Source organism: Diorhabda sublineata, chromosome 10 (assembly GCF_026230105.1).
Source record: "Diorhabda sublineata isolate icDioSubl1.1 chromosome 10, icDioSubl1.1, whole genome shotgun sequence".
In the NCBI taxonomy this organism is placed as follows: Eukaryota; Metazoa; Arthropoda; class Insecta; order Coleoptera; family Chrysomelidae; genus Diorhabda; species Diorhabda sublineata.
The window spans coordinates 12,141,087-12,168,436 of NC_079483.1; the positions used below are offsets into that span (position 1 = coordinate 12,141,087).

General features: G+C 30.9%; 3 protein-coding genes across 4 annotated transcripts in view; 2 read left to right on the top strand and 1 right to left on the bottom strand.

Moving 5' to 3' along the window:
* Nucleotides 1–22: 22 nt before the first annotated feature.
* LOC130449546 (uncharacterized) lies at nt 23–5,161 on the bottom strand. Its single transcript, XM_056787434.1, has 5 exons — nt 4,878–5,161; nt 3,956–4,192; nt 3,098–3,285; nt 2,270–2,508; nt 23–2,176 (listed from the first exon to the last, which is right to left on the bottom strand). The coding sequence occupies exons 1-5, from the start codon at nt 4,917–4,919 to the stop codon at nt 1,851–1,853; spliced, it is 1,032 nt and encodes a 343-aa protein (XP_056643412.1). The 5' UTR covers nt 4,920–5,161; the 3' UTR covers nt 23–1,850.
* A 293-nt stretch (nt 5,162–5,454) lies between these two features.
* LOC130449545 (splicing factor Cactin) lies at nt 5,455–11,408 on the top strand. Its single transcript, XM_056787433.1, has 5 exons — nt 5,455–5,955; nt 6,835–7,392; nt 8,771–9,063; nt 9,640–9,825; nt 10,827–11,408. Exons 1-5 carry the CDS (start codon nt 5,610–5,612, stop codon nt 11,340–11,342), a joined length of 1,899 nt encoding a protein of 632 aa, XP_056643411.1. The 5' UTR covers nt 5,455–5,609; the 3' UTR covers nt 11,343–11,408.
* Nucleotides 11,409–13,301: 1,893 nt separating this feature from the next.
* LOC130449547 (AT-rich interactive domain-containing protein 4B) overlaps nt 13,302–27,350 on the top strand; it is a 28,112-nt gene continuing 14,063 nt past the window's right edge. The window contains exons 1-10 of one of the 2 annotated variants that reach the window (XM_056787435.1): nt 13,302–13,575; nt 13,633–13,743; nt 14,159–14,318; nt 15,897–16,065; nt 16,906–17,124; nt 17,548–17,743; nt 21,444–22,142; nt 23,279–23,676; nt 24,849–25,126; nt 27,017–27,192. In XM_056787435.1, the coding sequence (XP_056643413.1) occupies nt 13,573–13,575; nt 13,633–13,743; nt 14,159–14,318; nt 15,897–16,065; nt 16,906–17,124; nt 17,548–17,743; nt 21,444–22,142; nt 23,279–23,676; nt 24,849–25,126; nt 27,017–27,192 (2,409 nt within the window). In that variant the 5' untranslated portion in view covers nt 13,302–13,572. The remainder of the gene's footprint in view (nt 13,576–13,632; nt 13,744–14,158; nt 14,319–15,896; nt 16,066–16,905; nt 17,125–17,547; nt 17,744–21,443; nt 22,143–23,278; nt 23,677–24,848; nt 25,127–27,016; nt 27,193–27,350) is intronic. The other variant, XM_056787436.1, reaches the window with a different exon arrangement.

The window sequence follows — 27,350 nt, forward strand, 5'->3', positions numbered from 1 at the left end:
TTTAGGTCTTTGTTATTTTTCATTTTTATGTAAAAGTACATGAACTATTTCTAAAAATTCTGTTTTTGTTATAGATTAAATTTAAGTTTGAATTTCTGGAACTGTTGGTTATTTCATAGTGAACACCTTGTTTACACTATACCGACACTCATAATTACACTGTCGGACGGGCGTTTCGATCACCAAGTTATCGTCTTCAGAGACTGAAGGTAAATAGTTGTTTAATGTAAACAGTAAACATTGTTATCCTTGTAGTGGTAGTGTAAACAGTGTGTTCAGTATTGATTGATATCAAAAGATGTCTTTAAAATCCATATTATGAAATTATCGCAAACTATACTTCGTTATAAGCCATAAATATGCTTTTTTAAATGAGAATCCTTGCATATTATACCGAATTTGATATGAGGTGTATAAGATGTGAGGAATATTTCATCTGACAGTGAAAGTGAAAATTGTACTAGTAGTGACGATGAAATTTTATCAAACTTTAGTAACACTTGAAGATCCACTTGCATGGAATATGATAGACGATCCATAATCGACCTGATAAAGTGCCAGAATTCTTCAGAATTGTAGGTCCAAATCCTGATGAAGAACTATCTTACAAGATGCGTAGATGCCTTTTTTCCAGATGAATTGTTCACTTTTATTGTGCAATGTACGAATACGAAAGCTTACTGGTAAATACGATCGGATAGAGGTCGGCAACCTGTTTGTCTTTAAGGGCGCAATACTAAATTTGAAAATCATCGAGGGCGCATATTTTACAGATAATCAACAGATATAAATAGGCATTAAAAAAGCAGATTTTTTATAACTTTATTTTGTTGGTGTCATATAATTCCGAGTGAAACTTAAGAGTCCATATTATCAGCTTATTTCTTATAATTGGGGATATATTTAGAGTTCCCGGTCCTTAAACCTTTGTTCGATATTTAGATTTCAAATATCTCATATTTGAGAACAAACTCGCAATTGTATGTTGTTTACAAGTTTATTATATTATTGGACTATGATCTCATATTGTCTGGGCTGCAATGCTTCCATAAAATTGAAGAGCTCAAATACAAAAACATTCAAGAACGAGGATCTGTTTTTGTAGAAAAGCATTTTAAATATGCTTTCCCTAATACTTTCGAACTTTCCCGACTGTTTTCACTCAGCTTCTTTTGAAATAGCATTCTCTTGTTTACGGTGTTCAAAAACGTATTGAAAAACACAATCGGGCAAGAAAGATTGTCATCTCTTGCTCTTTTAGCCATATAAAGAAACAAAGACATTGACATTCCAAAGGTTATTAATGAATTTAGTTCACGCCGAGAGAAGCGACCCAATTTTATTTAAGTAGTATCATTCTAACTTCCTCAACATTACTTTATATGATTAGCCAAGAATATTTTTATTTGTGAGTTATATGGTCACAATCCACGTCTTTCTATGCTGATTGTAGATTTGAAAGTATTTTATTATAACATATTTTTGCCTTATTTTAAATCTTGCCTCCCCCCCCAATCAAAATACTGAGTTTATGCCCATGTTTGTAATGTTGAAAGGTTGTAAGCTGGTTGACTGCTGTCAAACATGAAGCAGATGACAATTTAGTTACTTCAGTGCCTGGGATATAGAAAGCGATTTAACTGGCGATTTCTGTCGACCAATCAGCATTAATGTTTCACTTCACTGCCGATTTCGAAAAAAGTAAATTTTATGGTTAACGGTTTTCAATACTTTCTAACAGTTTTAAATTAAATAAAAGTCTTTCCAATCATATCATATCGCATAACTTAAACCTATAATAAACTTGATAGATTAAATGTAATAGTTCACAAACTAAAACAACCAAATATTTATTTTTTACTATTTTCTATTTCATACTTTTCAAACATTTTACGAACTAAAATGCACTTAGTCATGTGACACAAGCAGTATTCAGGATGTTCCACTTCAGATGGATCCAGCATCGTAACTTCTATATTATATATTCTATTGTTTTCACTTGATCTTTTAAGGACTAAACTATATGCCACAGGACTTCCCTCTTCGACATCTAGACTTAATGGTAAAACAATAATAGTTTGTTTCCAATGAGTTATAGGTTCTCCAGGTTCCGTCGAAAGTTCCACTGGTTCCGTAGTTTTAGATGGAAACGTACAAGAAAACCACAGACATATACCTAAGAAAATATTTGATAATAGTAATATGATTATATTGAATACAATGGAAATCAATAAATTCTGGTACTCACAAACTGAATAATTCTTCCTACCTTCATATTTTCCTTTTTTTCTTGCAACTGCTATGTGATTTGATTCAATATATTTAACTTCTTCTAAAGTAAGATCTTGTAAGTGTATCCATAGCACAGTATCCGATTCAGAAAGTATATATTCTGGATCTAACGATTCGCAAAGTGGTTTTTGATGAGCCTGTTGTCTTAATTTGGAGCCCAAAGAAGACATTTTAACTCCATTAACGTTATCCCAGAAGCAGTTCATGGATGGCACGCTAAAAACCATTGGAAACCACATAAAATGATATAAGGATTTTAAGCATAAAATAGGATAAAAACTAAAACAATGCAATGTTAAACGAACTATTACTTAACTGACATAAAATTAATTCTTATTTAAAAAAGAAGATAATATGTTACATATTGTTAAAATATTTCGAAAATGCAATAAAAAAATGAAACCGCATTAAGAAATCATGACATAAAAAAACAATTGTGAAAATTTTAAATCTATAATTTCAACATATTTCTTCAATTTCTTATTTCTGCTACATATTTGAGATATCAGAACTTAGGGAAAATTCATTTTTCTTCTATTAAAACAAGACTGAAATAGTCGCAACGTCAATTTTTGTCTTTCTGGTCGCAGACAAGAATGATATGGGAATAAAAAGGCATGAATGACATAGGAATGAAAAGGAATGAATGATATGGTAATAAAAAAACATAAATGATATGGGAATTGGAAACAAGGAAGGATACCTATATGAAATATTAAAGAAAAGGAGAGAAAATTATGAATTGAAACACTAACCTAACAGAAAATAAACTAATGATTAAATAATATGTGAAAATCGCACTAACCTGCAAGGTGTTGCATACAATGTTGCAGACTCTGGGAACATAAGACCACCGGGTTTCAAATATCTGTCTCTAGCTATTATAACAGAGTCTAACATAGATTCATGTAGTAAATAAAATCCCATCCACTCTGAAACTATGATATCAACTTTTTCAGGAAGTACTGCATCTTCAACTTTTGAATGTATAACCTATAATGTTTGATGATTGCAACAGAGGTGTTTAAAAAATATATAATTGAATCAATTGTATCAGCTTTTAACCGTATAGTTTTGTGAAAGTTTTTCTGAGATAATATTGAAAAAATTAATGTGTAACCAAAAGTATAAGTATTAACAATGACAAAACGACCTAACCTAACCTAACCAATACAGCAAGTCACAAACTAGGAAAAGAAATAATAAACAGGGGGAATATATCTACGAGGATATATTGAAAAATTCTTAGCCTACTATAGAACCAACCAAAATTTCAGTGTCAAAATATTTTATTACTTAACATATTCTCCTCTTAATTGGATACATTTATTACAGCAAACCTGCAACGTCTCCAGACCTTTCAAAAAAATGTTTCTTCTTGCTCTGCAAACCAGACCTTCACAGCTTTTATTACCTCCTCGTTGGAAGAAAATTTACGATTTACGAAATTTTTCAAAAAAAGAAAAAAACTTACAAGAAAAATTGATCTAAGACCATAGAGGCATGTTTTAAGTCTAAATTTCTTATTCCAGTCTCTCTAACTGTGTATTTTATACATAAGATAAAAGAAACTTTATAAGGGAAATTCAAAAATAAAATTAAAATAGATAAATAAATTTTATACTTGTTTTTTTATTAATAATGAGCCCTTAAGCAAACTTACCTTAATAATATTCTCAAATTTGTTTTCTTTTACAATTTCCTCGGCAATTTTATAAATATCACTAGCTTCAACTGCATATACTGTCTTTGCGCCTGCCTGAGCACAAAACACTGATAAAATACCAGTTCCTGCACCAACATCTAGAACTACCTTACCCATAAATTCATGTTTGTTATTTAAAATTGCTTCTTTATATGCAGAGTTCCGGGCAGAATCTTCCAACATCAATCGATGGATCTAGGACAATGACAAGTTAATAAAACTAAAAATCTCTCAGGGATGCAATAAGTACTGTAGTATATCAGTATTTTCACTTGAAGAACTGATTAATACCAACCTTCAAAATAATATTTAAATGAGAAATGTAATGAATTTGGAATATATGTGTGTGAGTAGTAGTGATGAAAAAGTAAAGAATCCTCTACTCAACTATCTTTGTAAGATTTTAGACATTTGCTGAAAAATTATTTAAAACATAGTTACACAGCATACAAAGCATTTAAGCCATTTTTTAAACTCATGAATATAATAATGTCCTTGAAATGGAAAAATTGTTGGGTGTGATGGTATTAGTACAGTACAACAGAGCTCAAACCAAAATCAAATAACTACCCAAAAGCAATCTACACTCACTCAGTATCTCAATTTGTTTTTTGTATTGTCATCAGCTTTAAGTGAAGAGAACGTAAGAAGCAGTCTTGGTACAAAGATAGAAATGTGTACTTTGCACAGGAGGAATACTGATATTAAATATGAAAAGTTTGTTTCAGGTAGCAAAAAATAGATAGTGTGTTTTTCGGGCTCCATAAGGTAATTGTCTCGAGTTTGACAATTTATTAGTTTTTCAAAATGATTCATGTTTTTAATGTGCTTTGAATCAGAATTTATAGAAAGTATCTATTTCCAAACTAAATTCACTTACCTTTATATCCTCATAACTTTCGAAATATTCACCACTTTCCATATTTCGTAAATAAACTTATTTAACCTAAACATACATGTAAGAAAATTAAGAGGTATAATAAACCTAACCCCAGATTAATCTCAGACAAAACCAAGGTTATCTAGCACATTTTAAATGTGCATAGGTAGCTTTTTAATTTTTCATATTAATCACAGAATTAAATATTCTAATTCTGTACTATAGATATAGATATAGATGTGCTAATTTAATGTTAAAAAATTTAGCAATACTAGGTTTTGTTCTTGACGTCACTGGTTGTCGTAATTGGTTTGTTTCTGATTTCAATAGTTTTTTTTTATAAAAATATGAAAAAATGCTTTTATACGTATATTTTAAAAGTGCTTGAAATATGCTCCTTTCTCTAAATGCATAACTTTGTCAAGTTTGTATCAAACATCATTTAAAAATAGTTAGACGTTCATTATGCATAACTGGTAACTTGATATCTTAAATAAGCGAGTAATGCAAGTTGCCTATTACTTTGACTTTGACTTTTGTTAAGTGTCAATTATTTGGTTAATTTATGGTTGTGTTGACTTTACGATAAATGTTATGAAGGAATAGTTATGTTTCCAATTTTCCCTATTCTTTTAAGAGTATTGTGTAGCTCATACATTTTTACCAGGTTTCCCAACAGTGTTTCTACACAAATTTTTTAGTACTACTATATTTAAATATAATTAGCACAATATGCCTAAGAAATCTTCGAAAAAAGAAAAATATTCCACTTCTGAATCTGACAGCAGTGATAGTTCAGATAATTCGGTAAAACTGTTGGAAAAATTAACAAAAGAAAGGATTAGACTTGCAGAGGAAAAGAAAAAGCGTAAAGAATACATTAAATCAACCGAAACTCTAGAGGAAAAAAGAATAAGACGTCTTTTGAAAAAACAACGCAAGGAAAGGTCTAGAAAGGAAAGAATGGGATGGGATAATGAATATTTACATTATACAAATAGTGATAATCCATTTGGAGATGGTAATTTGTTGTCCACTTTTGTGTGGCAAAAAAAACTATCAAAAGAAGGGTTAAAAGGTAAGTGCTACAAAGGCATTGTTACATTTTAGTTCTCTTCACTACTGTAACATAATATACTTGTATAATTGTTCATAATAACATTAACAACAAATACAGCATTTGGCTTTGATTTAATTATTGGCTCCTCAAATATTAAACATAAGAAAAAATATTTATCTGTAAACTAATTTTTCAAACTCAAAAAATATTCTTAGGTAAAAATAAAAGTAATTATTATTTACATCTGTTTTTTCATCTTAAAAACTACTATAATTTTTTCTATATTAGTATCAATTGCCAAATGAAACAGTTTGATAATATGATACTGCTTATTTGTTTTTCAATTGTTTGAAAATTATTATGATATTATTAACAATTCAAAAAATGGAGTACATTGCAGAGAATTCTTCACAGAATATGGGATCCTGCTATTGCCTTGCATGTATATATTTGAAACATTCCTGTGTATTCACAGGGGTGTACAAGATAAGAAAACACATTCTGATATTCACAGTTATACCACCAGGGGTGCAGGTAGACTCATTGTACCATTTTCTAGGCTACATCAAACATGATATAATAAGCTCGACGTTAGATTGTATAAAAAGTTTCTAAATTTGCATACTTATAAAAATGTAAAAAATATGAGTCTCTTTCAAAGCAATTTTTATTGCAAATTTTTTTATGCAATTAGAGACTACATGTATTTCAATTATTAGCCTTACTTATTTCATATGTTATGAGAGAAAGCTAATTAGATGAAAATATTGGTTTCACTTTCTTTAAATTTTCTACTTATTATCTCATGTTATTGAAAACTGTTTATTGATTTACTATTGGGACTACCCAAATACTAGTCAATAAAACATATTGTATCATATAATATAACAATTTTAGGTGTTAGTCAGGAAGAAATTGAAGATATAAACAGGATGAAACAAGAAGAAAACAAACGAGAACTGGAGAAAGTGAAAAAAAGACGTTTAGAAAGGGAGTTAGAAAGACAAAAAAGAGAAGAAGAAACACAAATGCTTCAAAGGAGCAAAGAAGCAGCACAATTTGAAGAATGGGAAAGACAAGAAGATAAATTCCATTTAGAACAGGCTAGATTGAGATCTCATATAAGAATTCAAGATGGTAGAGCTAAGCCAATAGATTTATTAGCCAAATATATCAGTGCAGAGGAAGAGGTTGATGCTGTAGAAATGCATGAGCCATATACTTATCTAAATGGACTGCAAATAAAAGATTTAGAGGATTTAGTGGAAGATATAAAGGTTTATAAAGAACTGGAAAGGGGAAAAAACTTGGATTATTGGAATGATATTACAGTAATAGTAGAAGATGAATTGCAAAAACTGAGAAAATTAGAAAAGAACACTTTTGATTCAGGATTGAATAGGAGAGAAGGTATCCATCAATCTGTGGCCAATGATGTTACCTCAGTTTTTAAGGGTAAGTATTTGTCACATAATTGGATATTGATGTAAGTTACTTCCATTAAAATTATTATTCAAATTGTAAAGATTTGTTGTTTTAAAATTCATATATTCATCAGTTTTTCTTACAAAGTAAGTATTTTGTTCTCTCTTTTAATTCCATATAGATGAATTCAGATAGATGAAAACAATTTTCAGCAAAAATTTAAATCTTCCATTAAATTCAGGATTCACATCAAATTATAAGCTTTGCTCCATTCTCAATTAGTGGTCATGAATATTGCACTTCTGATCATACAGTCACTTTGCTGAATTAGCTTAACAAAAACTTGATATCTCTTTAGGACCAAAAAGCTAAATACTCGGTAACAGCCTCTAATCCTCTATAAGAAAAAGATTCGTATTTCTTTGGAATATTGCTCGTACATTTAGAGCCCGGCTCCCAAGCATACCCTGAGGATGCTTGACTCTCAACAGAAGAGAGCAATTCAACTCATAGGCGACGATCCAGAGTTCACTAGAAGTTTGGACAGCTTAGAACATGGAAAAAATCGTTTACAATTACCATAGTCGACCATAAACCTAAGTTCCACGAGCTAAATAACTCAATTGATAACTTTGAAAAACTATTTATTAACATAAAATATAAGTAAATACAGTGGGTTCAATAATCTGACTACTGTTCTCGTTGGATGTTAAAATTATATATGACCATCTATGCAAGCTTTTGCTCTCTCAAATACTATTTAAATTGTATACAAAAGCTGTAATTAATTATATTTATGGTTGTTACGTCACATAAATAAACTAAGTAAGTTGATAAGTCGATGGAACTTCAAGTGTCTAAGGGACATGTGGAACTGCTTATGAAGACATTGAGGTTGGTCAGTCTACAATAAATATATTGTATAACTTAATTTATGGTTAACAGATCTTAAATGGTTACCATCAGGAGTGGTGAGATAATTCACTTTTATATGTAGGTACTTATGTCTTAACCTTATTTTGGGTATTCCTTATTTGTGTTATTCTGCAACCTATATTATTGATTACATTTGTCATTGAAGATTCTCCTTCTTCACTTTACTTAGAAAAAATTAGGCCCATTTGCATTGCTGCTTCCACTAATCATTGTATTTATTGAAGATGAGAAATATATCGAGAAGATTGGTATATCATATAAATATTTTTCTAGGCTTAATGGCATCTGCTTCCAATGCATTGTTTTTAGTGAGTTCAATATATTTTTGATTTTTGTTTTTCACCATCAACCTAATTTGAATTTGTGCAATGTTACTTGATTATTCCCCCAAATGATCGTCTATTAGTTTGTATCAAATATTTTATAAATATCAATTGTTACAATTCAAAAAAGAACAAATAATTGTTTACAGGGAAAACAGCTGCACAATTAGCTGCACTGGAAAAAAATATTGAGAACAAAATTAATGGAAAAGCTGATGGTATTGATATTGGATATTGGGAATCTCTATTATCACAATTAAAAGCTCACATGGCAAGAGCTCGATTAAGGGATAGGCATCAAGAAAGCTTAAAAAGAAAACTTCAAGTATTGAAAGCCGAACAGTCAATTAGTACTATTAATTCTAATGAAGCTCAATCTAGTGAGATTCAAAATACATCCACATCAGAAGATACCCAACCAGGACCATCTCAAGATAATGAAGTAAGATTTATATTGATTTTTATAACTAATTAACTTTCAAACGACTCATAATTGTTTATTAAATTTCAATATGTAATAAAAAGTATATCACTACTATCCAAACAATATTGCGGGTTGTTCTTAATTCCTTTTACATATTCTAAATAAGTTGTTAGCTTTTCAAATTATACAATTGAAAAAATCTCTTACCAAACAGCTACTCCAATTAAATAGGCGCGAAATCCGACTATTGACTGAACATTTAACCAGACACTGTTATGTAAGACACCATCTCCACACCATGGGTATCATGGACGATCCGGAGTGCTGCTGTTTATAAACACTTGGTTAAGCCTCACAGCTTGCCTCCGTCACAGTCTGTATAACATGGTCATATATAATTTTATCCTTTTATGGCAACGTCCATGATGGTCCTACAATCAAGGGTCCCTTTTGACTGTCTTATTTTCTCTTGTTCTTTTTTGTAGACGAGCACTCTGACGATGAGTGTTACTTAACAAAAGTCTTATATGAATAATTTGAATTAGTATTTATTATTCACAACATAATTTGATTTAATGAATTTTTTTTATATAGAAAGGAGATGGTGATGTGGAGCAAAACCCAGAAGATGTAGTAAATACATGGTTAAATGAATGTTTCCACGCTTATCAAGCTGGTGGGTATAGTCCCAAATTTTTAACTCCCGATGAAATAGAACCTGGCACTATTGTAGTTATGGAAGAAGATGATAACAAACGATTGGAATTTGCTAGATTACAGGTAATATTCACTAACAGTTGAACTAAGAATGTCAACTGATATATTCATTAAAACAACTCATCATATTAAGAATAAAACATATAACACCTTCACACAAATAGTGTCATAAGTCCAAAAAAAAACTATCAAGTGCTCGAAATCAATTCTAACTTTATTTTTCCTTCTTCTATGATGACTCAAATAATATCACAATATCTGTCTACATGGCATTATTTGAGATACATTTTCAAACACCAATAGTACATTAAAAGAGATTCTATTATTTTTAAACGTTTTGTAAAAACAGTAAAAAAGTGACATAATATTGAATAAATTTCGTCCAAAGTCCTAATTTTGACTACAATTGCACTTATCCTAACGTTGAATCTATGCAGCAGCTTTCCCATTGTCCTGAATGTTTTATATTGCCACATTATTAATTTTCTTAAAAATTCATCGTGGGTTGCGTGTTGCTGAATCTGAAATGACAGATGTGGATAACCAAAAACTCGCCAATCAAAAGCATTGCCCATTTCTGAGACTCATCATTAATAAGTAGCCAAAAGCGTGTGTGAACAAATAATTTTCTCTACACTGCTGGGAGGATAAAACTCAAGTTTCATAGTAATGACTTAAATGCATTTTGACATGTTAGGAGTACTATTGTGGTGATTTGAGGTTTAAATCTAGGAATGATGAAAGTATCAATGCCTTTATATTGAATTTCCAAGTATAAGCTGTAAGCATACAGTTCCATTAAAAGCTTCAGGAACTTTTGTTAAGATGACATCTTCATCAGTCCACCAGAATATCACCTTATCAGGATCTTTTAGAGATTTCCTTATCTTTGTTATCTTCTATGTATCCAGATCTTTTGAATGTTGGCTATACAGACAAATATTAACAGACAAATACATATTTTATTATAAAAATACTCATTTAGTTAGATTAGGTTAGGTGGATAGTTAAGTGTAACATTTGTTTTCTTTTAGTTATAGTTACATGTCTTAATTGAATTTTAGGTCGTTGGTAAGGGAAAAAAAGTGGAAAATGTTATTACCAAAGAAGAATTGATGCTCCAAAAAGAAGCTCGCAAAGGTATGGATGCGGATGAAGCTCAGTTTTCAGTAGAACAATCTTTAGATAGTCAAGTATACCTTTGGTCGGATAAATACCGTCCCAGAAAACCTAGGTACTTCAATAGGGTACACACAGGTTTTGAATGGAACAAATATAATCAAACTCATTACGACATGGATAATCCACCACCGAAAATTGTTCAAGGATACAAATTCAATATATTTTATCCAGATCTAATAACAAAAAATACTACCCCGGAGTATTACTTATCCCCTTGTCCTGATAATAAAGAATTTGCAATCTTGAGGTTTCATGCTGGTCCGCCATATGAGGACATTGCTTTCAAAATAGTCAACAGAGAATGGGAATATTCTTATAAGAGAGGTTTTAGATGCCAGTTTCACAATAATATTTTTCAGCTTTGGTTTCACTTCAAAAGGTACAGATATAGAAGATAAATCATGTTATTGTGTATTTATTTATTTTATAACTAAATATTTTTATTATGAATAAATAATTATATATAATCCTCATCTTTTTTTACTTGTGATTATATACCTTTATAAAAACATTATTTGATCTCTGAAAATGATTACTTGGCTATCGACATTTTAATAAAATAATCTTATAATATATTATATTATACTTCTTAAGATTATTTGGAAACTTTATTTTTATATTCAGACTTCTATTAAAATTTGTGTATCGTATCTATTATAGTGTAATGTAATAATCATTTATATTAGAAAACTTTGTTCACTGAAGAATTTTGTATTTTTAAAAATAAAGTTTGCTTATGATTTTTTTAAATATTGATTCTCATTGTGAAACACTATAAATCAGTTTTTATTATGTTTTTTTCTTGGGGCAGAGGGGAAAGCTTCACGAGCCATGCTGGCAGAACTGTGTACCAAAACCTACTATACTTATGTGTCCGTGTGCCGTCAGGCATTATCTATTTTGCAAGGGAGGCATGTGAAACATCGCTAATGACGCAATTTACATGCACCCAGAATGAAGATATAGAAGAAGAATTTGAAAGTTACGACTGGGACGATCAAATTTCACAATTTTTTTTTAATTTAAATCGCTTTTATCTTTTCAACCTCAGCTAATTTCCATTATTTGGCAATAGTTTCAAATTAAACATGATCTAAACAAACCCATGGAATAGGCACAGTTAAATGTGAGCGACAATAGTGCGGAGATGCCGCCATCCGATCTGAATGATAAACACATATAAGTTTAGATCTTAATTAAGACATATAGAAACAAAAAAAATAAGAATTAGATTGAGATTCAAAAGAGATTACTTGCTGGAATAATTCTTCATCCAGCCATTCATATCAAAAGTTTATTACCTATTAGGTAGATTGCAGTTACTCTGAGAGTTGAAGCAAAATGAAGAAAATATGTGTTGCTACTACAAAAACAAGTTTAGTACTAAATTTTGTTTGGTTTCTCTTGGGAACATCGATGATCTTGCTGAATTTCTAGAAAGGATAGTTCAGGGAACCCACATGTCACACAACTGTAGGATATGTACCGTCAGCATCTTATGCGAATCTATATTGGGTGACGACGACAATTCATCTGATACTTAGAAGTTTGGGCACCCTCTCTCTAGCCGACTTTATACGCATCTCTAGAAAAAGAGCGTTAGGTATGTTCTGTAGTTATAAAAGTGCATGTGAATCTGAGAAAAAATCTCAATTGCGCCGCGAGTTATTGTATCAATTCGTCTTGTGGCGCTAGATTCATTAATTCATTCGAGTTCCAGACTAGAATTATAGATTTTTTTCAAACTGATTAATATTTAAGACAAAGACAAAGTGAGACATTGTTGCCATTTCAAAACATCATGAGTTTCTAACAGATCGCTCTTTTTGTGTTTATGATGAATTCATATGTCCATTTTAATTGGGTGTCTTGCTTTTATCCTTAGATTAGAGAAGGGGGGCTAAACTTTTACCCCACTAGAATTTAAGAAGACATAGCTTCGGAAATTTATATAGATTCATCACAAGTGCTCTTCTAGAAAGCATGGTAAGGTCTACTTAACCAAATCTATCAGGGTGTTTTTTAACGTCACAAATTATATGGCATTACATTACTTCAAAGTAAAATGTTAACAAACAACATACTATTATATTATATAGTTCCTTTCATGCAAACCTCATGGAACCGAAAAATCAAAGCGGAGCTATATATTCAGTCAGAAGATTGCAGAAATATTAACTGAGCCTAAATATACCGTTATTCTTGTCAATGTCCCTAAGATGAAAGCTACTATGGGGTGGCTACACGTTCGCTATAATTTGTGACGTCACAAAAATGGATTATGTGTAGTTAATAAAAGTAGCATCCGGCAACATAAAACTTTACCCTACTGATTGGCTGTCATCCAATTGGTTTTTATTCATAGGTTGGTATAATGTGAATAGGAATCTGTCAATCAAAGTTATGTCGTGACCTGTGAGTGTATATACAAGAATCAGTTTAATAACTATTGTAAATACAGAAAAATTCAAACACATTTAATGGATGAAATTGCTAATTTTTTTGCGGAACAGATGGAAAAATTTATAAAATTATAACATGAAGTCGATGTTTATGAACTTTGCAAGGTTTTTAAGAATATAGTGATATTTTGGCCCCGTTTGTAATAAAACAACATAAATTATAACAATGGTAAGTCATTTATCTTATTATTACTTCATATTAACATTTTGTTTATACATTTTTTAGCAAGTAGACGACCCTCCGTATTTGTCTGTTGGAACTGCTGTTAGTGCTAAATATAAGGGTGCTTTCTGTGAAGCTAAAGTTAGCAAAGTGGTTCGTCTAGTAAAGTGCAAGGTATGTAAGATGCAAGTCGTATGTATGTTTGATATTTACAGAATACTGAATATTGGAGTTGTTTTCACTTTTAAATCAAATAAACCATTCTAGAAACATTCCTTAACTTATTGTAGCTACTAATTTTTTCTTATATTTAATATGTTTAATAGTATCTTGGAATTGCAAGTCTTTATTAATATATAGTATAAAAAACAATATATTTTTTTAATTTGCATGTGAAATTATATCTTTCCATTTATGTTGTTGATTAACATTCTATTTAGATTCAAAGTGAATTTTCCCATAAATAAGTATTTAATTTATAGTTAGTTTTCAATTTTAACATTATTTTGTTTGCCATAGGCAACAACTAGTCTTTTATTTATTGTTGTAAAAATTTTATTTTGAATACTAAATAATTAATTATTTCCAGGTAACATATAAAATGGGATTAGGAACTGCAACACTTACCGATGAGCAAATTAAAGGTACTCTTAGAGTTGGTCAAACAGTGCAAGCAAAATATCAAGATAAAAAAGAGCTTGTAGAAGCAACAATTACTAAAATTCAGGATTGTAGCCAATATACTGTTGGTAAGCTGAGGAAGTGCTTTGATATTCCTGAATTAATCAAATCACATTAAAAACCATGGTTTCATGAACCTTTACTATTGTTCATATCACAGTCTCACAACATTTTACTCGACACTGCTTTTGCACTGTGCTGAGAATTCGAGGGACATGTCACCCACTATTTGTCGTGAAAATTAATTAAACAATGGATTGTTGACTCAATACTGACCTTTTTCCTGCTTAAAATCTTTTATATAGACTGCGTTATCCTATTATTTACAATAGAATATAAATCATATTGGAAGTTAAAGCTGGTGGTAGGCTTAAATAAAAAACAAAAAATGAAAAATTATGATTATCTCATCAATGGAAATCATTTGTTAATCTGTGGTAGAATTTTTTGGATAAGAAAGAAAATGGGATTGAGAATCCTTCAAATGTTGCTAAATACAGTCAATAATGCTTGTTGTTTTGACTATTACTATAGAGGAAATGGGATAGATAGTAGGCAGAAAATGAATATTGAATATCTGAAATTAAAATCAAAGGATGAAATCCTGGATATGGTGAGAAGTACTTTAGGTATTGGTTGCAGAGTTCAGAGAAATACAAATTGTAATAATGACACCAAAAAAAATATTCATTAACGGCATTTCTGTACCATATAACAAAAGTATCTCACCAAACATGTGTGTTAAAGTACTACATTTGATCTGTTCTGCTATATGTATGCTACAACTGTGCCCTGAAAAACAAATTAGAAGTATTTGAATTATGTGTCTACTGCTGTATGCTAAAAATGCAACAAACAGTGCTGGAATCCCAACATAAAAAATAATTCATCGGCAATATTGGAATAAGACAGAGTAAGAATATTTCACCATAACTTTTTAGAAGGTTTCAATTTTTAGTTATTTCAATTGTTTTGAAAATATTTATACACGGGAAAACCACCTGTGAATTGTGAGTTAGCTGCGTCAGGGTATTAAGAGTGGGTGTTTGTCTATCAGGGTATTGATAAAGTTTTGACAGGTTTTTAATGGACTTTGTTACATTTCCTGTAAATTATTAAGAAATTCTAGTAATCTTAACTTACCAATCATCATCATAGACTTCAGTCTTCATAAGATTCTTTATGTCTTGATCTCTTGTAGAAATTTCTGTGATTGTGGTAATTGATTATTTTTCCATTTGTCATATTTTTTATATTTTATTAAGAGGTGTTTCATGATTAGCTCACTATTATACTTTTGTACTTTGTTTTAATTTTCTCACTAATAGATGTGTGATTAATATGAAGAGAAAATATTAAGTACTTGCTCCATTCTACTTCTACAAACACTCCCTGACTGTTAGATTAGAATAGATGGTCTCGTTGACCTAAGCCCTTTATTTTTTTCTCTGTAGATTTCTTAAAAAAATATTTTGAACCTGTTGAGACACCAGAAGATGTAGTAGCTCTCATTCACTTCACTGTGACATTTATAATCGAGAACCTGCTACAAATGGTTCATGATATAATGATAAACTGTACAAATGTTTGAAGTAGGTGATGATTTGATAGAACATTGTTGTCTAATTATACGAATGTTGTTTTAGTATTTGATGACGGTGATATAACAACATTGAGACGTACTGCCTTGTGTTTGAAAAGTGGTAGACATTTTAATGAAAGCGAAACATTAGACCAACTACCTTTAACTCATCCTGAACATTTTGGAAATCCTGTTGTCGGTGGCAGAAGAGGCAGGAGAAACCGGCAGCTAAAGTAAGATATGATAATATTAAACAAAAATAGAACTTGAGTTGAATAAAATTTAAATAAACCAAATTCTAAAAGTCATCCGAAACATTGTAGATTGTTCCAGTAACTGTTTTTTTCTATGTATTTTCTATGTACCTTCTTTTCTAGTGTATTTTATATAGACCTGTAGCCAATCCCACAAAAAGTTCAGGTCCAATGAAAGTTTATCAACTCCTACTTTAGCAAGTCTGTCTGCTAATTCATTTTCTTGCATTTCAGTGTGTCCTGGAAGACATTGGAGGGTGACTTTATTTTTCTTACCTAAATGATTTAACAGATCAGTTGGTATCTTATGAAATTGGAGCTCTAACGGTTGCTTGGATATTGGACAAGATGATAATCTTCCATTTGCAACAATTCCTGTCTATGTTTAACTGGACCCATATTTCTGATTAAAAAATACTTGGTGTGTTATTCAAGCTTTCAGAGTGTTTGGTTCTGTGCCCCACATACTCTTATTGTACTTCTGTCTGCAATTTTGGGTTCATACCTACACCATTTGTGTTTGTCTATCTATCTATTTTTGAATCCACTTACTTCTACAACTTTGTTTTGAGATATTTCATCCTGAAACATATACCAGATCATTTTTTGAGAGAGGTTCATTCTTGACGAACTTTTTTCTGAAGCTAGGTTTGTTCCACCACATTTTCCAATGATATGTGAAGAACTAGAAGATTGGTTCGTCTTTTGAAAATTTTCGATTTTTCCTCTTATTTCTTATTTGGACCTTTTCGTATTCAATTCGGCTTTCATTTCATAATATGTTAATGATCCTGATTTATTAATTAAAGTTTATTTCAGAGAAGATAGCAGTGAAGGTGAAGTAGAAGAAGAAAATGAACCAGATCTTGAAGCATATATGTTAGATATCAAGAGGGTCGTGAGTGTAGAAACTACAGAGAAAAAAAGAAGTAGAGACAGTTGGTTTCCTGGTCTTGTTGTTATTCCCTCGGCTCAACCCACAGTTAGAATTAATATGAAAGACGAATATCTTATAAGATCATTTAAAGATGGAAGATAGTAAGTTATTGTTATTAAATTTCAACGCTCTTACAAATATTATAATTGTATATTGAGTTACAAAACCACTGACAAATTATGCTACTTTCAGAACGCTTACACAAAGTATTAATAAGAAGAATTCAGCGGCTATCTCTCTTCCATTCACGGGTAGTAGCATTTTGGGAGTATTAAATATATGTCCTGACGATTACTTGGTTATTATTATTATTATTATTGTATTATTTATAATTTAAAAGTATCTTTTATCTGATTTGCTTTATAAAAATTTTAATGCATCTAAATGTTCTTGATTTCAGGTCTTTTCCGTTTTAAAATTAGTTAATTATAATGAATAATAATGAAATCTGAAATCCTCAGAAAATTTCTGTATACAGAGAAAAATATTAATAGTTTATCTTATCCTTTTCATTTCTTTTTCAGTTACACTGTACCTAAAAAAGAAGTAAGCGATTTCAACAGAGAACTGGCTGAAAAAGTTGATAGTCCAGTATTGGTAGAAGCTATCAATAAGGCAATACAATTTTTGGATCATAATGAACTACCTCCGCATTGGGAAAAGAGTTCCTTATTTCATTCTCATTCAGTTGACAGTGAGAGTGATGAAAATTATACTGACGTAAGTGTTACAATATTATTTCTTATCCAAATTTATTTTCATACTTTTTTATCTGCAATAGCTGTAACATATGTTTCTAAACAGTAGGCTAGTTCTTCACAAAACAATTGAAAGTGTTAAAACGGTACTGTTCTATCAACTTAATTAGAAAGTCATTGTAATTTCATTCCAAGTGTTCTCTATGAGGAGATATTGAAACAAATTTATGTAATTTGTCAGCTTCCAAAACATTCATATACAATTTTATTACAATTTTGCCAGTAGTTTCGGTGTGAGAGAGAAATGCTTTTTCAAGAAAAGCTTGTAAAAATTACAAAACAAATGTAAAAATAACTAAATAAAGATACAAATAAAATAAAATATATCAATATACAGAAGAAAACCACAATGAGAAAAAAATTATAGGTAATAGTAAAAGGTAATAATTAGTATATAAGTCCATAGCAAAATTAAAACAGTATGCAGCATGCCCGGAATTAAATATTATTATTAGAATAGAAGTCGTTTACAGAGTAGAAGGCACTTTCCAGTAAATATGCTGTCAAATTATTAAGGAATGTGAGAAAAGATGATATCGATTTGTTTTCATTTGGCAAGTGATTGTGTATGAACATGGAGTAGTAAGTAAAAGTCGTGGTCCACGTTCCTAAATGTATAGCCGTGCAACGATCTTTCTAAAATTAGAGAAGCGTGCTTAAGAATTAGGCAAACTGATTCAAAGATGAATAAGGAAGGATGATTCAGAATTTTTAATCTTTTAAATAAGTCCCTGCAGTGAGCCCTGCTGTTTAGTCCGAGTAAATATCTAACAGCTCTCTTTCGGGCACTCCACATTCTACTGGCTTGCAAGACGACATCTTTGTATCAAGCCTTACAAGTTGACTTCTGTTGGTAAGGTAGGACTTAAACAATGTGAGAGGTGTCCCCCTGAAACCTTAGTACTACAATTTGTTAATTAAAATTTTATGATTAAGCCAATCAAAAGCCTTAAAAAAATCACAAAAAGTTATTGCAGTGGAGTATACTATCCGTATCAAGTCAAAGTACAATTATTGGAAGATCTTGAGGAAAATGTAAAAACTACAGAAAATTTCCATTATTTTTCTGTTATGTTGATAACTGCTAAACTGCTGATCAAAAAAACTAAATAATCAATTATTTTCCAAAAAAACTTGAATTCATAATTCAGAACAAACAAATTAATAAAACTAATTTTTTTGACGTGACATTTTATAAAGTCATCAAAATATGAGAAAATAATGGTATATAAAACCTTTTCAGACTTAGATATCTAAACTATCTCTCAAAAAAGAATAGTGATTTTTAGTTGGCTGATAGTGCATCCAATTACCAGATGATGAACTTGGATAAATCAATTAATAAAAAAAAATATCTAACGAACATAAATATGTAAAATACCTATACTTACCATATGTACAAGGATTTACTCAACAGTTATCAATTTTTTTTAAACTAAGAAATTAAATTAAGGCATAAAGGGAATTATCAAAAAAATTATATGTAATAATTGTAATGCTATTTTACTAGGACACAATATTTTGAGGACATATTGAAAAGTCATCAGTACAATAAAAAAATAAAGCAGCATTGTCATTTTACAAAATCAATAAAGCATACTTTTAATATGCATTCAATAAAATAAATACAATATATAGCAAAACATTTAATTACAAAAATCTTAAATTTTTAGAACGTATTGAACAATGGGAATTGGAAAGTATATTATAAAAAATTTTACAAAGGTAATTTAGAATAACTGCCAGAAGAAATAACTACCCCTCAAGAGCCTGATATACTAAAATCGGAAGTTGAAAATGCCCTTAAAAATTCTCTGAAACAAAAAAATCACGAGATGTGGATCAAATAACGGCAGAGGTCTTAATGGCTCTAGAGAAGGAGGGAATAGAAATATTTCACAAAATCTGTAACCTTAGCAACCTGAAAAACAGCATATCTTACATAACCGTCTCAAACCATTTCTTTTGCCACAGCTTTCAAAGGAGCAAGCAGGTTTTGTGTTGAGGAAGGGAACTAGGGAACAAATACGAAATGGGAATTCCAAAATACCTGGTCAACTAGTGCACGACCTCTATCAGAAAAGCAACGCGAAAGTCAGAATCGACGGGGTTCACTCGGGGGCTTCAGAACGTTTTTAGCGAATACGTCATGAGAGAGCTATATAACCCTGTCTTGATTTGAAATTTGGACCATTTTCAACAAATTGGTCCTGAATTTCAGTGGTTAAACTCCTTATTACAAACGCCTTCAAAAGTTCTTTTTGCTCTTCTTCGAATTCACTACTATCAATATTTTTGTTTTCTTCTTGCTCAGTTAATTCCTTAAGTTCATCATTAGAAAGACCAGCTGCCGTTTCTTGAATTTTTTCTTCGACTTATTTCACATTCAACTCATCTTAACCGGTTTGTTTCATTAGTTCCACTATTTCAACCATATCGACAGAGTGTCCAATGTCTTCGCTCTTACTTAAATCTGGCAAAATGTTCTTCCATACTCCTTTCAAAGATCTTTCAGTTATCTCCATATTCCAAGAAAGGTTTATGTTTTCTACACGATATTGTAGTTTTTCCAAAATTCTCTTGCTTGCTTTTCTTCTTCGTTTGTTAAGCTTAAGCGTTGTCTTACTGTATTGTCAAACTGTACTTAAAGTATCAGTGAGCTATAAAATTGATTAAAATAAACAAAAAACCCATTCTAGAAGTGTTTGAAATCAGTAAACTCACGGCTTACAAGATGTCAAAGAAAAGAAGGAGGAAAAAAGTTTTAAAACAATTGATACAAATAATTAGATTCCAAAGTATATTTTGAGTAGAGTTTTTAATATAGATCCTACAAATGTGCTGCTTTCACCCTGAACATGTTATTTATTCAAATATGTCTAAAATTAAAGAGTCCATTAAAGGAAATGAAAGTAAAAAGTTCTAAGGAGTAAGAATTCTAACAAATATCTTCTGCATGATTATGTATAGAAACAATCACATTTTGCTTATAAGTTGGAATTTTTGGAACCTTTTGTGATATTCATACTGAACACAAGTTCAAATTACAACTGTTTACCTTTAGTCTCTGAAGACGATAATTTGGTTATCGGAACGCGTCTGACAATGTAATTGTGAGTGTTGGTGTAGTGGTAGTGTAAACAGTGTGTTCAGTACATTTTGCTTACACCTCATATCAAACGATATCCGTCATCGGTTTGAGAAATTTGCTTGAATTTATTTTCGTGCGCGTTTATTTTTGACGATATTCATTTATATTAAATTAATGTGTATTAATACTGTATCTTTTCAAAGATCAATTCAATTCCTGTATAGTATATAACGATATGTAATGGGGATACCTTAAAATATAGATATATTACATCACAATAAAGGAGGTATGACCCACCAGCATTGTTTTGTTACATCTCAAAGAAATTACATAGCGTTATCAATGAAACCGCCCATTTGGCTTGATTTTTTCAAATATTTCCAACAGTTGTCGTTATATTTACAAAATCTTGACAAACTTGATTCCGAAACCTTCCTCATGAATCTCTCTATATATTGGTCAGAACCGCATACATATCAATTCTTAGTTTTTATAGTTTTAAGTACAGAAATACAGACGTGAGATAAAACTTTGATAATATATAGTGATTAATAAAGAGTTTTATTTTCAGAGCTCTGATGATGAGCCTAATGAAGAGAAAGATCGTTTTGTGGCGCAGTTATATAAATTCATGGACGAAGCCGGTACTCCTCTTAATAAAACACCAACGATTTCTAATCACGATATTGATCTTCATCGACTGTTTCGTATTGTAGAAAAAATGGGTGGTTATAATCGTGTCTGTAATCAAAATAAATGGAGAACAGTAAGTCTTCGTTTACGTTTGCCAGGAAATCAAAGCACGTTCAACCAAGTAAAGGCAGTATATAAAAAATGCCTTTCGAGTTATGAAACTTTTTACCGAACTCTTGGTGTGACAATGTTAAATCATACACGACCAACTAAGAAAAATAAAGGTAGAAGTTTAATACGGGATCGGGACAGAACTACTCCTATTAATAGTCCAGCACCGGAAAAAGAAGAATTACCGATTGAGGAGAAGAAGGAAATGGCGACGAAAGAAACTTTTCAAGAGAAAGTGAAACGCGTCGAAAAGAAAAGATTACCTCCTTCAGCTGAAGTTAGCGATACTAATTCCAGTGATACTACCGAACAGGTCGACGTTATTAAAGAAATTTCAAAAGTAAAAAGAGAGAAACAGGAAAACAAAGTTCTACCTGTTAAAGATAAAAAGGGTAAACAATTAACCGAGAAAATTAAACCTGTCGTTGAGAAAATAGAAGAACAAATTAAAAAAGAAGAAGAAAAGGTAAGGTAAAGACCATTTAAAAATTAATTTTTATTATTAAATATTGATGAACAACCCCATTACCTAATAATTTTAGTCTTTTTCCACTAGTAGTTAAATTCCCTCATAACTGCTAATTTGTGAAAAGTTCTACACTGTCGAAACAAATTCCGTGTTTTGGGATTCCCTCTTTCGGGAGCTGTCTAAACATGTCATTTTTCAGCCTTCAGGGTTTGTGATAATAACACATTTTTGTTTAATTTTAATAAGATTATGTAGCACAACTACTGTTACATTTCCTTTCACTCCAGTCTGTCCGGGAACCTATTAGAATTTGACTTTGTTCTTCATGTCTAGCTTATTCAACTTATCCAGAGATTCCCAAGCCAGCTTGGATCTTTTGACATTGGAGCTCAGAGATCTAATCACTGCTTGGTTATCAGACAAATGATAATCTTTGTTTTTGATAATTGCTTTCTAAATTGAACTGGACACATTTTTCAATTGCATATATTTCTATTCAAATAATACTTAATGCATTGCCCAAGCTTTTACAGTATAAGGTTCTAAGTCTTACAATCTAGTTATGTCTGCTATATTAGTTATTATTTATTGAAAAAAGTGTATGGCAATGAATGTTTGTCGCGCCCACGTGTTTTTGAGTGGTTTAAGCTTTTTCAAGATTAATGAGAAGATGTTGAAGATGATTCGCGTTTAAGTTGCTTTTCACTTCCCAAACGGATGGAAATACCTAAAGTCGGTAATCTTATTCGATGTGACCTCAGTACAGCTGGATTTCTAGGAATTGACAAAGAATATTAGCGGCAAATTTCACAAGAAAGTTTTATCTAGCGAAAAGTGTGTGCCTAAAATTTTCACATTTGAACAACGAGAAGCTCACAAAAATATTTGTATTGTTAAACTACCAACCTTATTCGCCAGATCTTGCACCGTGCAACTTCTACCTCTTTCATAAAGTCAAATCTGCATTAAAAGGAACAATATTGGAGTTTGTTAAAGCTTTAAAGAAATAGCGACACAAGTCCTGGAGGAACTGACAGAAAATACTTTCTATACTGTTTTAAACAATGGAAGATTCGCATAGAGCGATATATCTATTATAAATGATTAATGTTTATTAATTTCCATTTTTTTAGGTTCAAAATACTAGATCTAAAGCCCAATCCAAACCAAAAGAAACTGTAACTTCAGTTGTTGAGACAACTAAAACTGAGAAGAAACCTGAAACGAAAATTCCAAAAGATAATAAAATTCTAACTGTTAAAACTGCCAAGAAATGTATAACACCTTTGGTTCCGTCCGACGAAGAAAAGAAAAGAGGCAAGAAACGTATTGCAGATGAAAAACCAGTAACGGCGGAAAAACAAATAAGTGAGGTACCGCCAACTTATAACATTAACGTGGGTGATAAACTTAAAGTTTTTTATGGATCTTCAAACGAATCTAAAACTACTTATGAAGCCAAAGTTATTGAAATTGATAAAGACCAATCAGGACAAATTTACTTAGTACATTATACAGGATGGAATACAAGGTTAGTTATATGTTTGTTTTAGAACAATTTGTTTAGTTTGGCACCTAAATATACATAGAAAATCACATATAATCTGCACAAACTGTCCATATTCTTTTGTCTCCATTCATATTGTAATGTTTTTCTTCTAATTTATATAAACTATTTCTCACTGTGGGGTGAATTTATACATACTGTCTTTTACTCAGTTTATTTGAACACTTACACTACCTTATATAATAATTATTCACTAATACTTAACTGATATAATTTATTTAAATTCATCTGTTACTGTTTCCTATTTCATTCCGTTCATTTTGTATTATAAACTAACTCTATCTGCTAAACAAACTTGTATTTATACCCAAAAAGAATGTCTCCATAATTCTAGAATGGAAACAAACGAATTAAAAGACCTTCCTAGAAATTAGTTCTAAAAAAATAATATAAACAACTCGCCGCTGCGATAAGAACAAGGCAATATCAAAGACGCCGCCGCATACGCCTAATTTTAAACTTCCATTCTAACCGAACAGGACCGTCTTCACGATCCATTTCGTAAACAAGTTCATAACAATATACTCCTTTCATTTTATGTATAATTTCCTATATATAAGGGTGATATTTATGTCTCAATAATATTTTTATTGCTGTTGTTTTAGTAAAGTGAATGTTTCAGGGGTATTATAGACTAGAAGCAAAAAAACATTTTTACTGTCCATATTTTTATATGTTGTTCATCGACTTTTTAACAATATAAAAAAAATTGTGAAAAAAAATTAGAATTTCAATAAATTACAGGCTGGTAAAGTAGGGTCTACAAAAAAAGGTGCTCCTTGGTTGATATGATTCCAGCCGTTGTAGTGAAAAATTCTTAATCTGTAAATAAGACAAAAAAAATCGATGCTCTATAAACAGTTTGGAGTGATCGACAACTGCTCTTTAAACTTTAAACGCATTTTGCTCCAAATTGCTTTTTTTTAATCTGCGCTGAGTTATTCTTTGTAACCAATCGACAGATATTTTAATTCTTTGTGAGTGACTGTAGGAAAAACTTTTTTGACCATAATTCCTATTTTGAGTTCTCTGTAAATCATTTAAAAAAATCACTGTGCGCAATGTACCAATTTCTATAACAAAATAATTTTCTTTAAGGTGTTGCCTATTTGAAACGTTTATATTTATGTTTCTAGATATGATGAATGGATACAGTACCAAAGAATAGCAGAAAATTTAAGTGCTACCAAGAAAACCAAACGTTCAAAACAAAATACAGCTCAATTATCTGGAAGTTCTAAAAGTCCAGTTTCCAAACCTGGAACTAAAAGAACACGAGTTACTTCAACATCTGCTAGATCTTCAACCGCAGAACCTCCTAGATCTACAACACCTTCAAGTGTGACATCATCTGGTAGTAGAACTAAGAGTCCTGCTACCCCGGCGACAAGGTCTACTGCTCGTTTAAGAAGAGGTATATATATCTTTATTCTAGGTTTTTATTTATTAATAATTTATTTTTGACGTTACTACTTAATTTCGATATTAAAATTTTTGCGCTCATATCAAATAGAATCTTTCCGAATTTCATCAAGAAAATTGATACCATGCATTATCAACAATTTCAAATATTTTTTATCAATAAGTTGCATGCTGTAAAATGCCTTGGCATTGAATCAATAATAATGCTTTGGTGTTGATGTGCTCAGGGTGAGTGTATCTAAAGACTCACCTGAACAAAGGAGAGGAACATCAAAAATATTCTATCGTCAGTTTGATGATCAATTTGAGTTGAGTAGAGGGAGTGGAAAGAGTGGAGTTGAGGGGCGGGGGCTGGTTGTTTTGTAGGTTTAGAGCATCCAGTTTTAGAGGGAATGGCGCAGTGGACCGTGTCGCATCGCGTTTTCGTTGTTGAACATTTGTTCAAAAGTAATGAATCTGTTATTACTGTTCAACGGCTTTCCCGCACAGTGTTCAATGTTCCACGAAACGGTTAGATACCTGATCGCAACACAATACTTTGTTGGGTTGCCTCTTTTCTCACAACTTCACAAAAATCCAAAATATAGATTGTAAGCTGTTTTAAATCAGCAAAATCAGTTTGTAGAATATTTACAAGTTCGAAGAATTTTATAACCTAAAATTACATGAAATTTATTTTTAAATAATTTTCAAACATATATTTTATATTTATTGGCTCTGCTCATAACAAAATACATAAACTATATATAAAAAAAAATGAATGGAAGATGAGGCATACCAAATTGATATGTTGAGAAGTTTGGATTAATTTTGGATGAATTAATTAGCTGTTTAATACTGACTGTAGAAAAATGTGGTTTTACATCATTTTCACAATTTCAAGATAATGATATTGAGAAAAATACTAACGATAAAAACACTGAATCATGACAATGTCTCAAAATTTATTTTAAAAAACAAAAGAAAGAATCAGTTGAGTCAATGTTGGACAGCTTCATCAAAAGGAAATCATGACCCACAATCCATGATATTGTCAGGATTGTTATTGTGGATATATGGGAAAAGTGGAGCCAAGTCAGTTTATGTATTTTTCTCAAAAACAAAATTATCCACTTGTTTCGGGGTTTTACCATCATTAATATTTTGTTTATGCAAGGAACTGCTCTAGGCTAACTAGATATCAATACATCCTCATATATGAAAGCACTTGAACACTACTTACTTCCAATAAACTCTTAGATCGGGCGTACTCTTAGGCGACCTTACCATATAACAATTTGTTTGTGTAATTTATTGGCCATTAAAATTTGATATTTAAATTGAGATATAATTTTTGATATATCTCATCCTGAGCATTTTTCAATATCTGGATATATATAAGTTTCAAACCAAGCTTTGCCTTTAGGATAGGGTTTATTTCCATGAAGTGGACGATTTGCAATTGAAAAATTTTTGGAATATGATCTGTTTTGTTTCATGCAAATTCTGTAACAGTGCATAAATGATTATCATATCATGATATTTGCATAATTGATGTGGTATGATTATTAATTTTTAACGTTTATAAATAACAATTAAGCTTTTTCACATCTTTCAAATAAAACACGGCAACCCTGCGAGATATTTGCGTTTTATAACTTTCACTGACTTATTGTGATTGCTTATGGCTTTTGTCCTATTGAAGGATGATAAATAAACCCTTGTACCTGAGTTTTCAGTTCAACTTATTTAAATCTCCCACAATTGTATTTAACTCGTATTTCTAAGTAGCATTTGCTTATTGTTCCTTGAAGAACAATCATGCGTACGTGTCTTGTAACACTGTAACTTACTGATAACAATCAATTTTTGCACAAAAATTTATTTCATTAATTTTTTCAAGATTCACTTAGACGCACGAGAAGAATATCAGCCCAAACGGACATTTCGACTCACACTGAATCTGAAAGTGAGGGAACTGGTAGTGATTCTGAAGTGTCAAAAACCAGAAACAGTACCAAATCGGATAATGAAGTAAAAACATATAGAAGAAGACCTCCGCGACCACCGGTACAGTTAGTAAGTCAGTTACAACTTACTAATAATATTATTAAATGTACTTGAAATTACTTTTAAGTATTACAAATAATATGAAGTTTTTATAGAAATATCTTTTTGAAGTTTCGGCAAAATTTAGGCTATTATGAATTGAACTGACTTGAATTGTGACACTAGAA

Excerpts from the sequence above, each read along its gene's own strand:
- LOC130449545 (XM_056787433.1), top strand. The coding sequence starts at position 5,610 with ATGCCTAAGAAATCTTCGAAAAAAGAAAAATATTCCACTTCTGAATCT. Across the intron at positions 9,064-9,639 it reads GACCATCTCAAGATAATGAA|AAAGGAGATGGTGATGTGGA; the intron begins GTAAGATTTATA and ends TTTTTTATATAG. Across the intron at positions 9,826-10,826 it reads TGGAATTTGCTAGATTACAG|GTCGTTGGTAAGGGAAAAAA; the intron begins GTAATATTCACT and ends ATTGAATTTTAG.
- LOC130449546 (XM_056787434.1), bottom strand. The coding sequence starts at position 4,919 with ATGGAAAGTGGTGAATATTTCGAAAGTTATGAGGATATAAAG. Across the intron at positions 2,509-3,097 it reads TTGTATGCAACACCTTGCAG|CGTGCCATCCATGAACTGCT; the intron begins GTTAGTGCGATT and ends AATGGTTTTTAG. Across the intron at positions 2,177-2,269 it reads AAAAAAAGGAAAATATGAAG|GTATATGTCTGTGGTTTTCT; the intron begins GTAGGAAGAATT and ends ATATTTTCTTAG.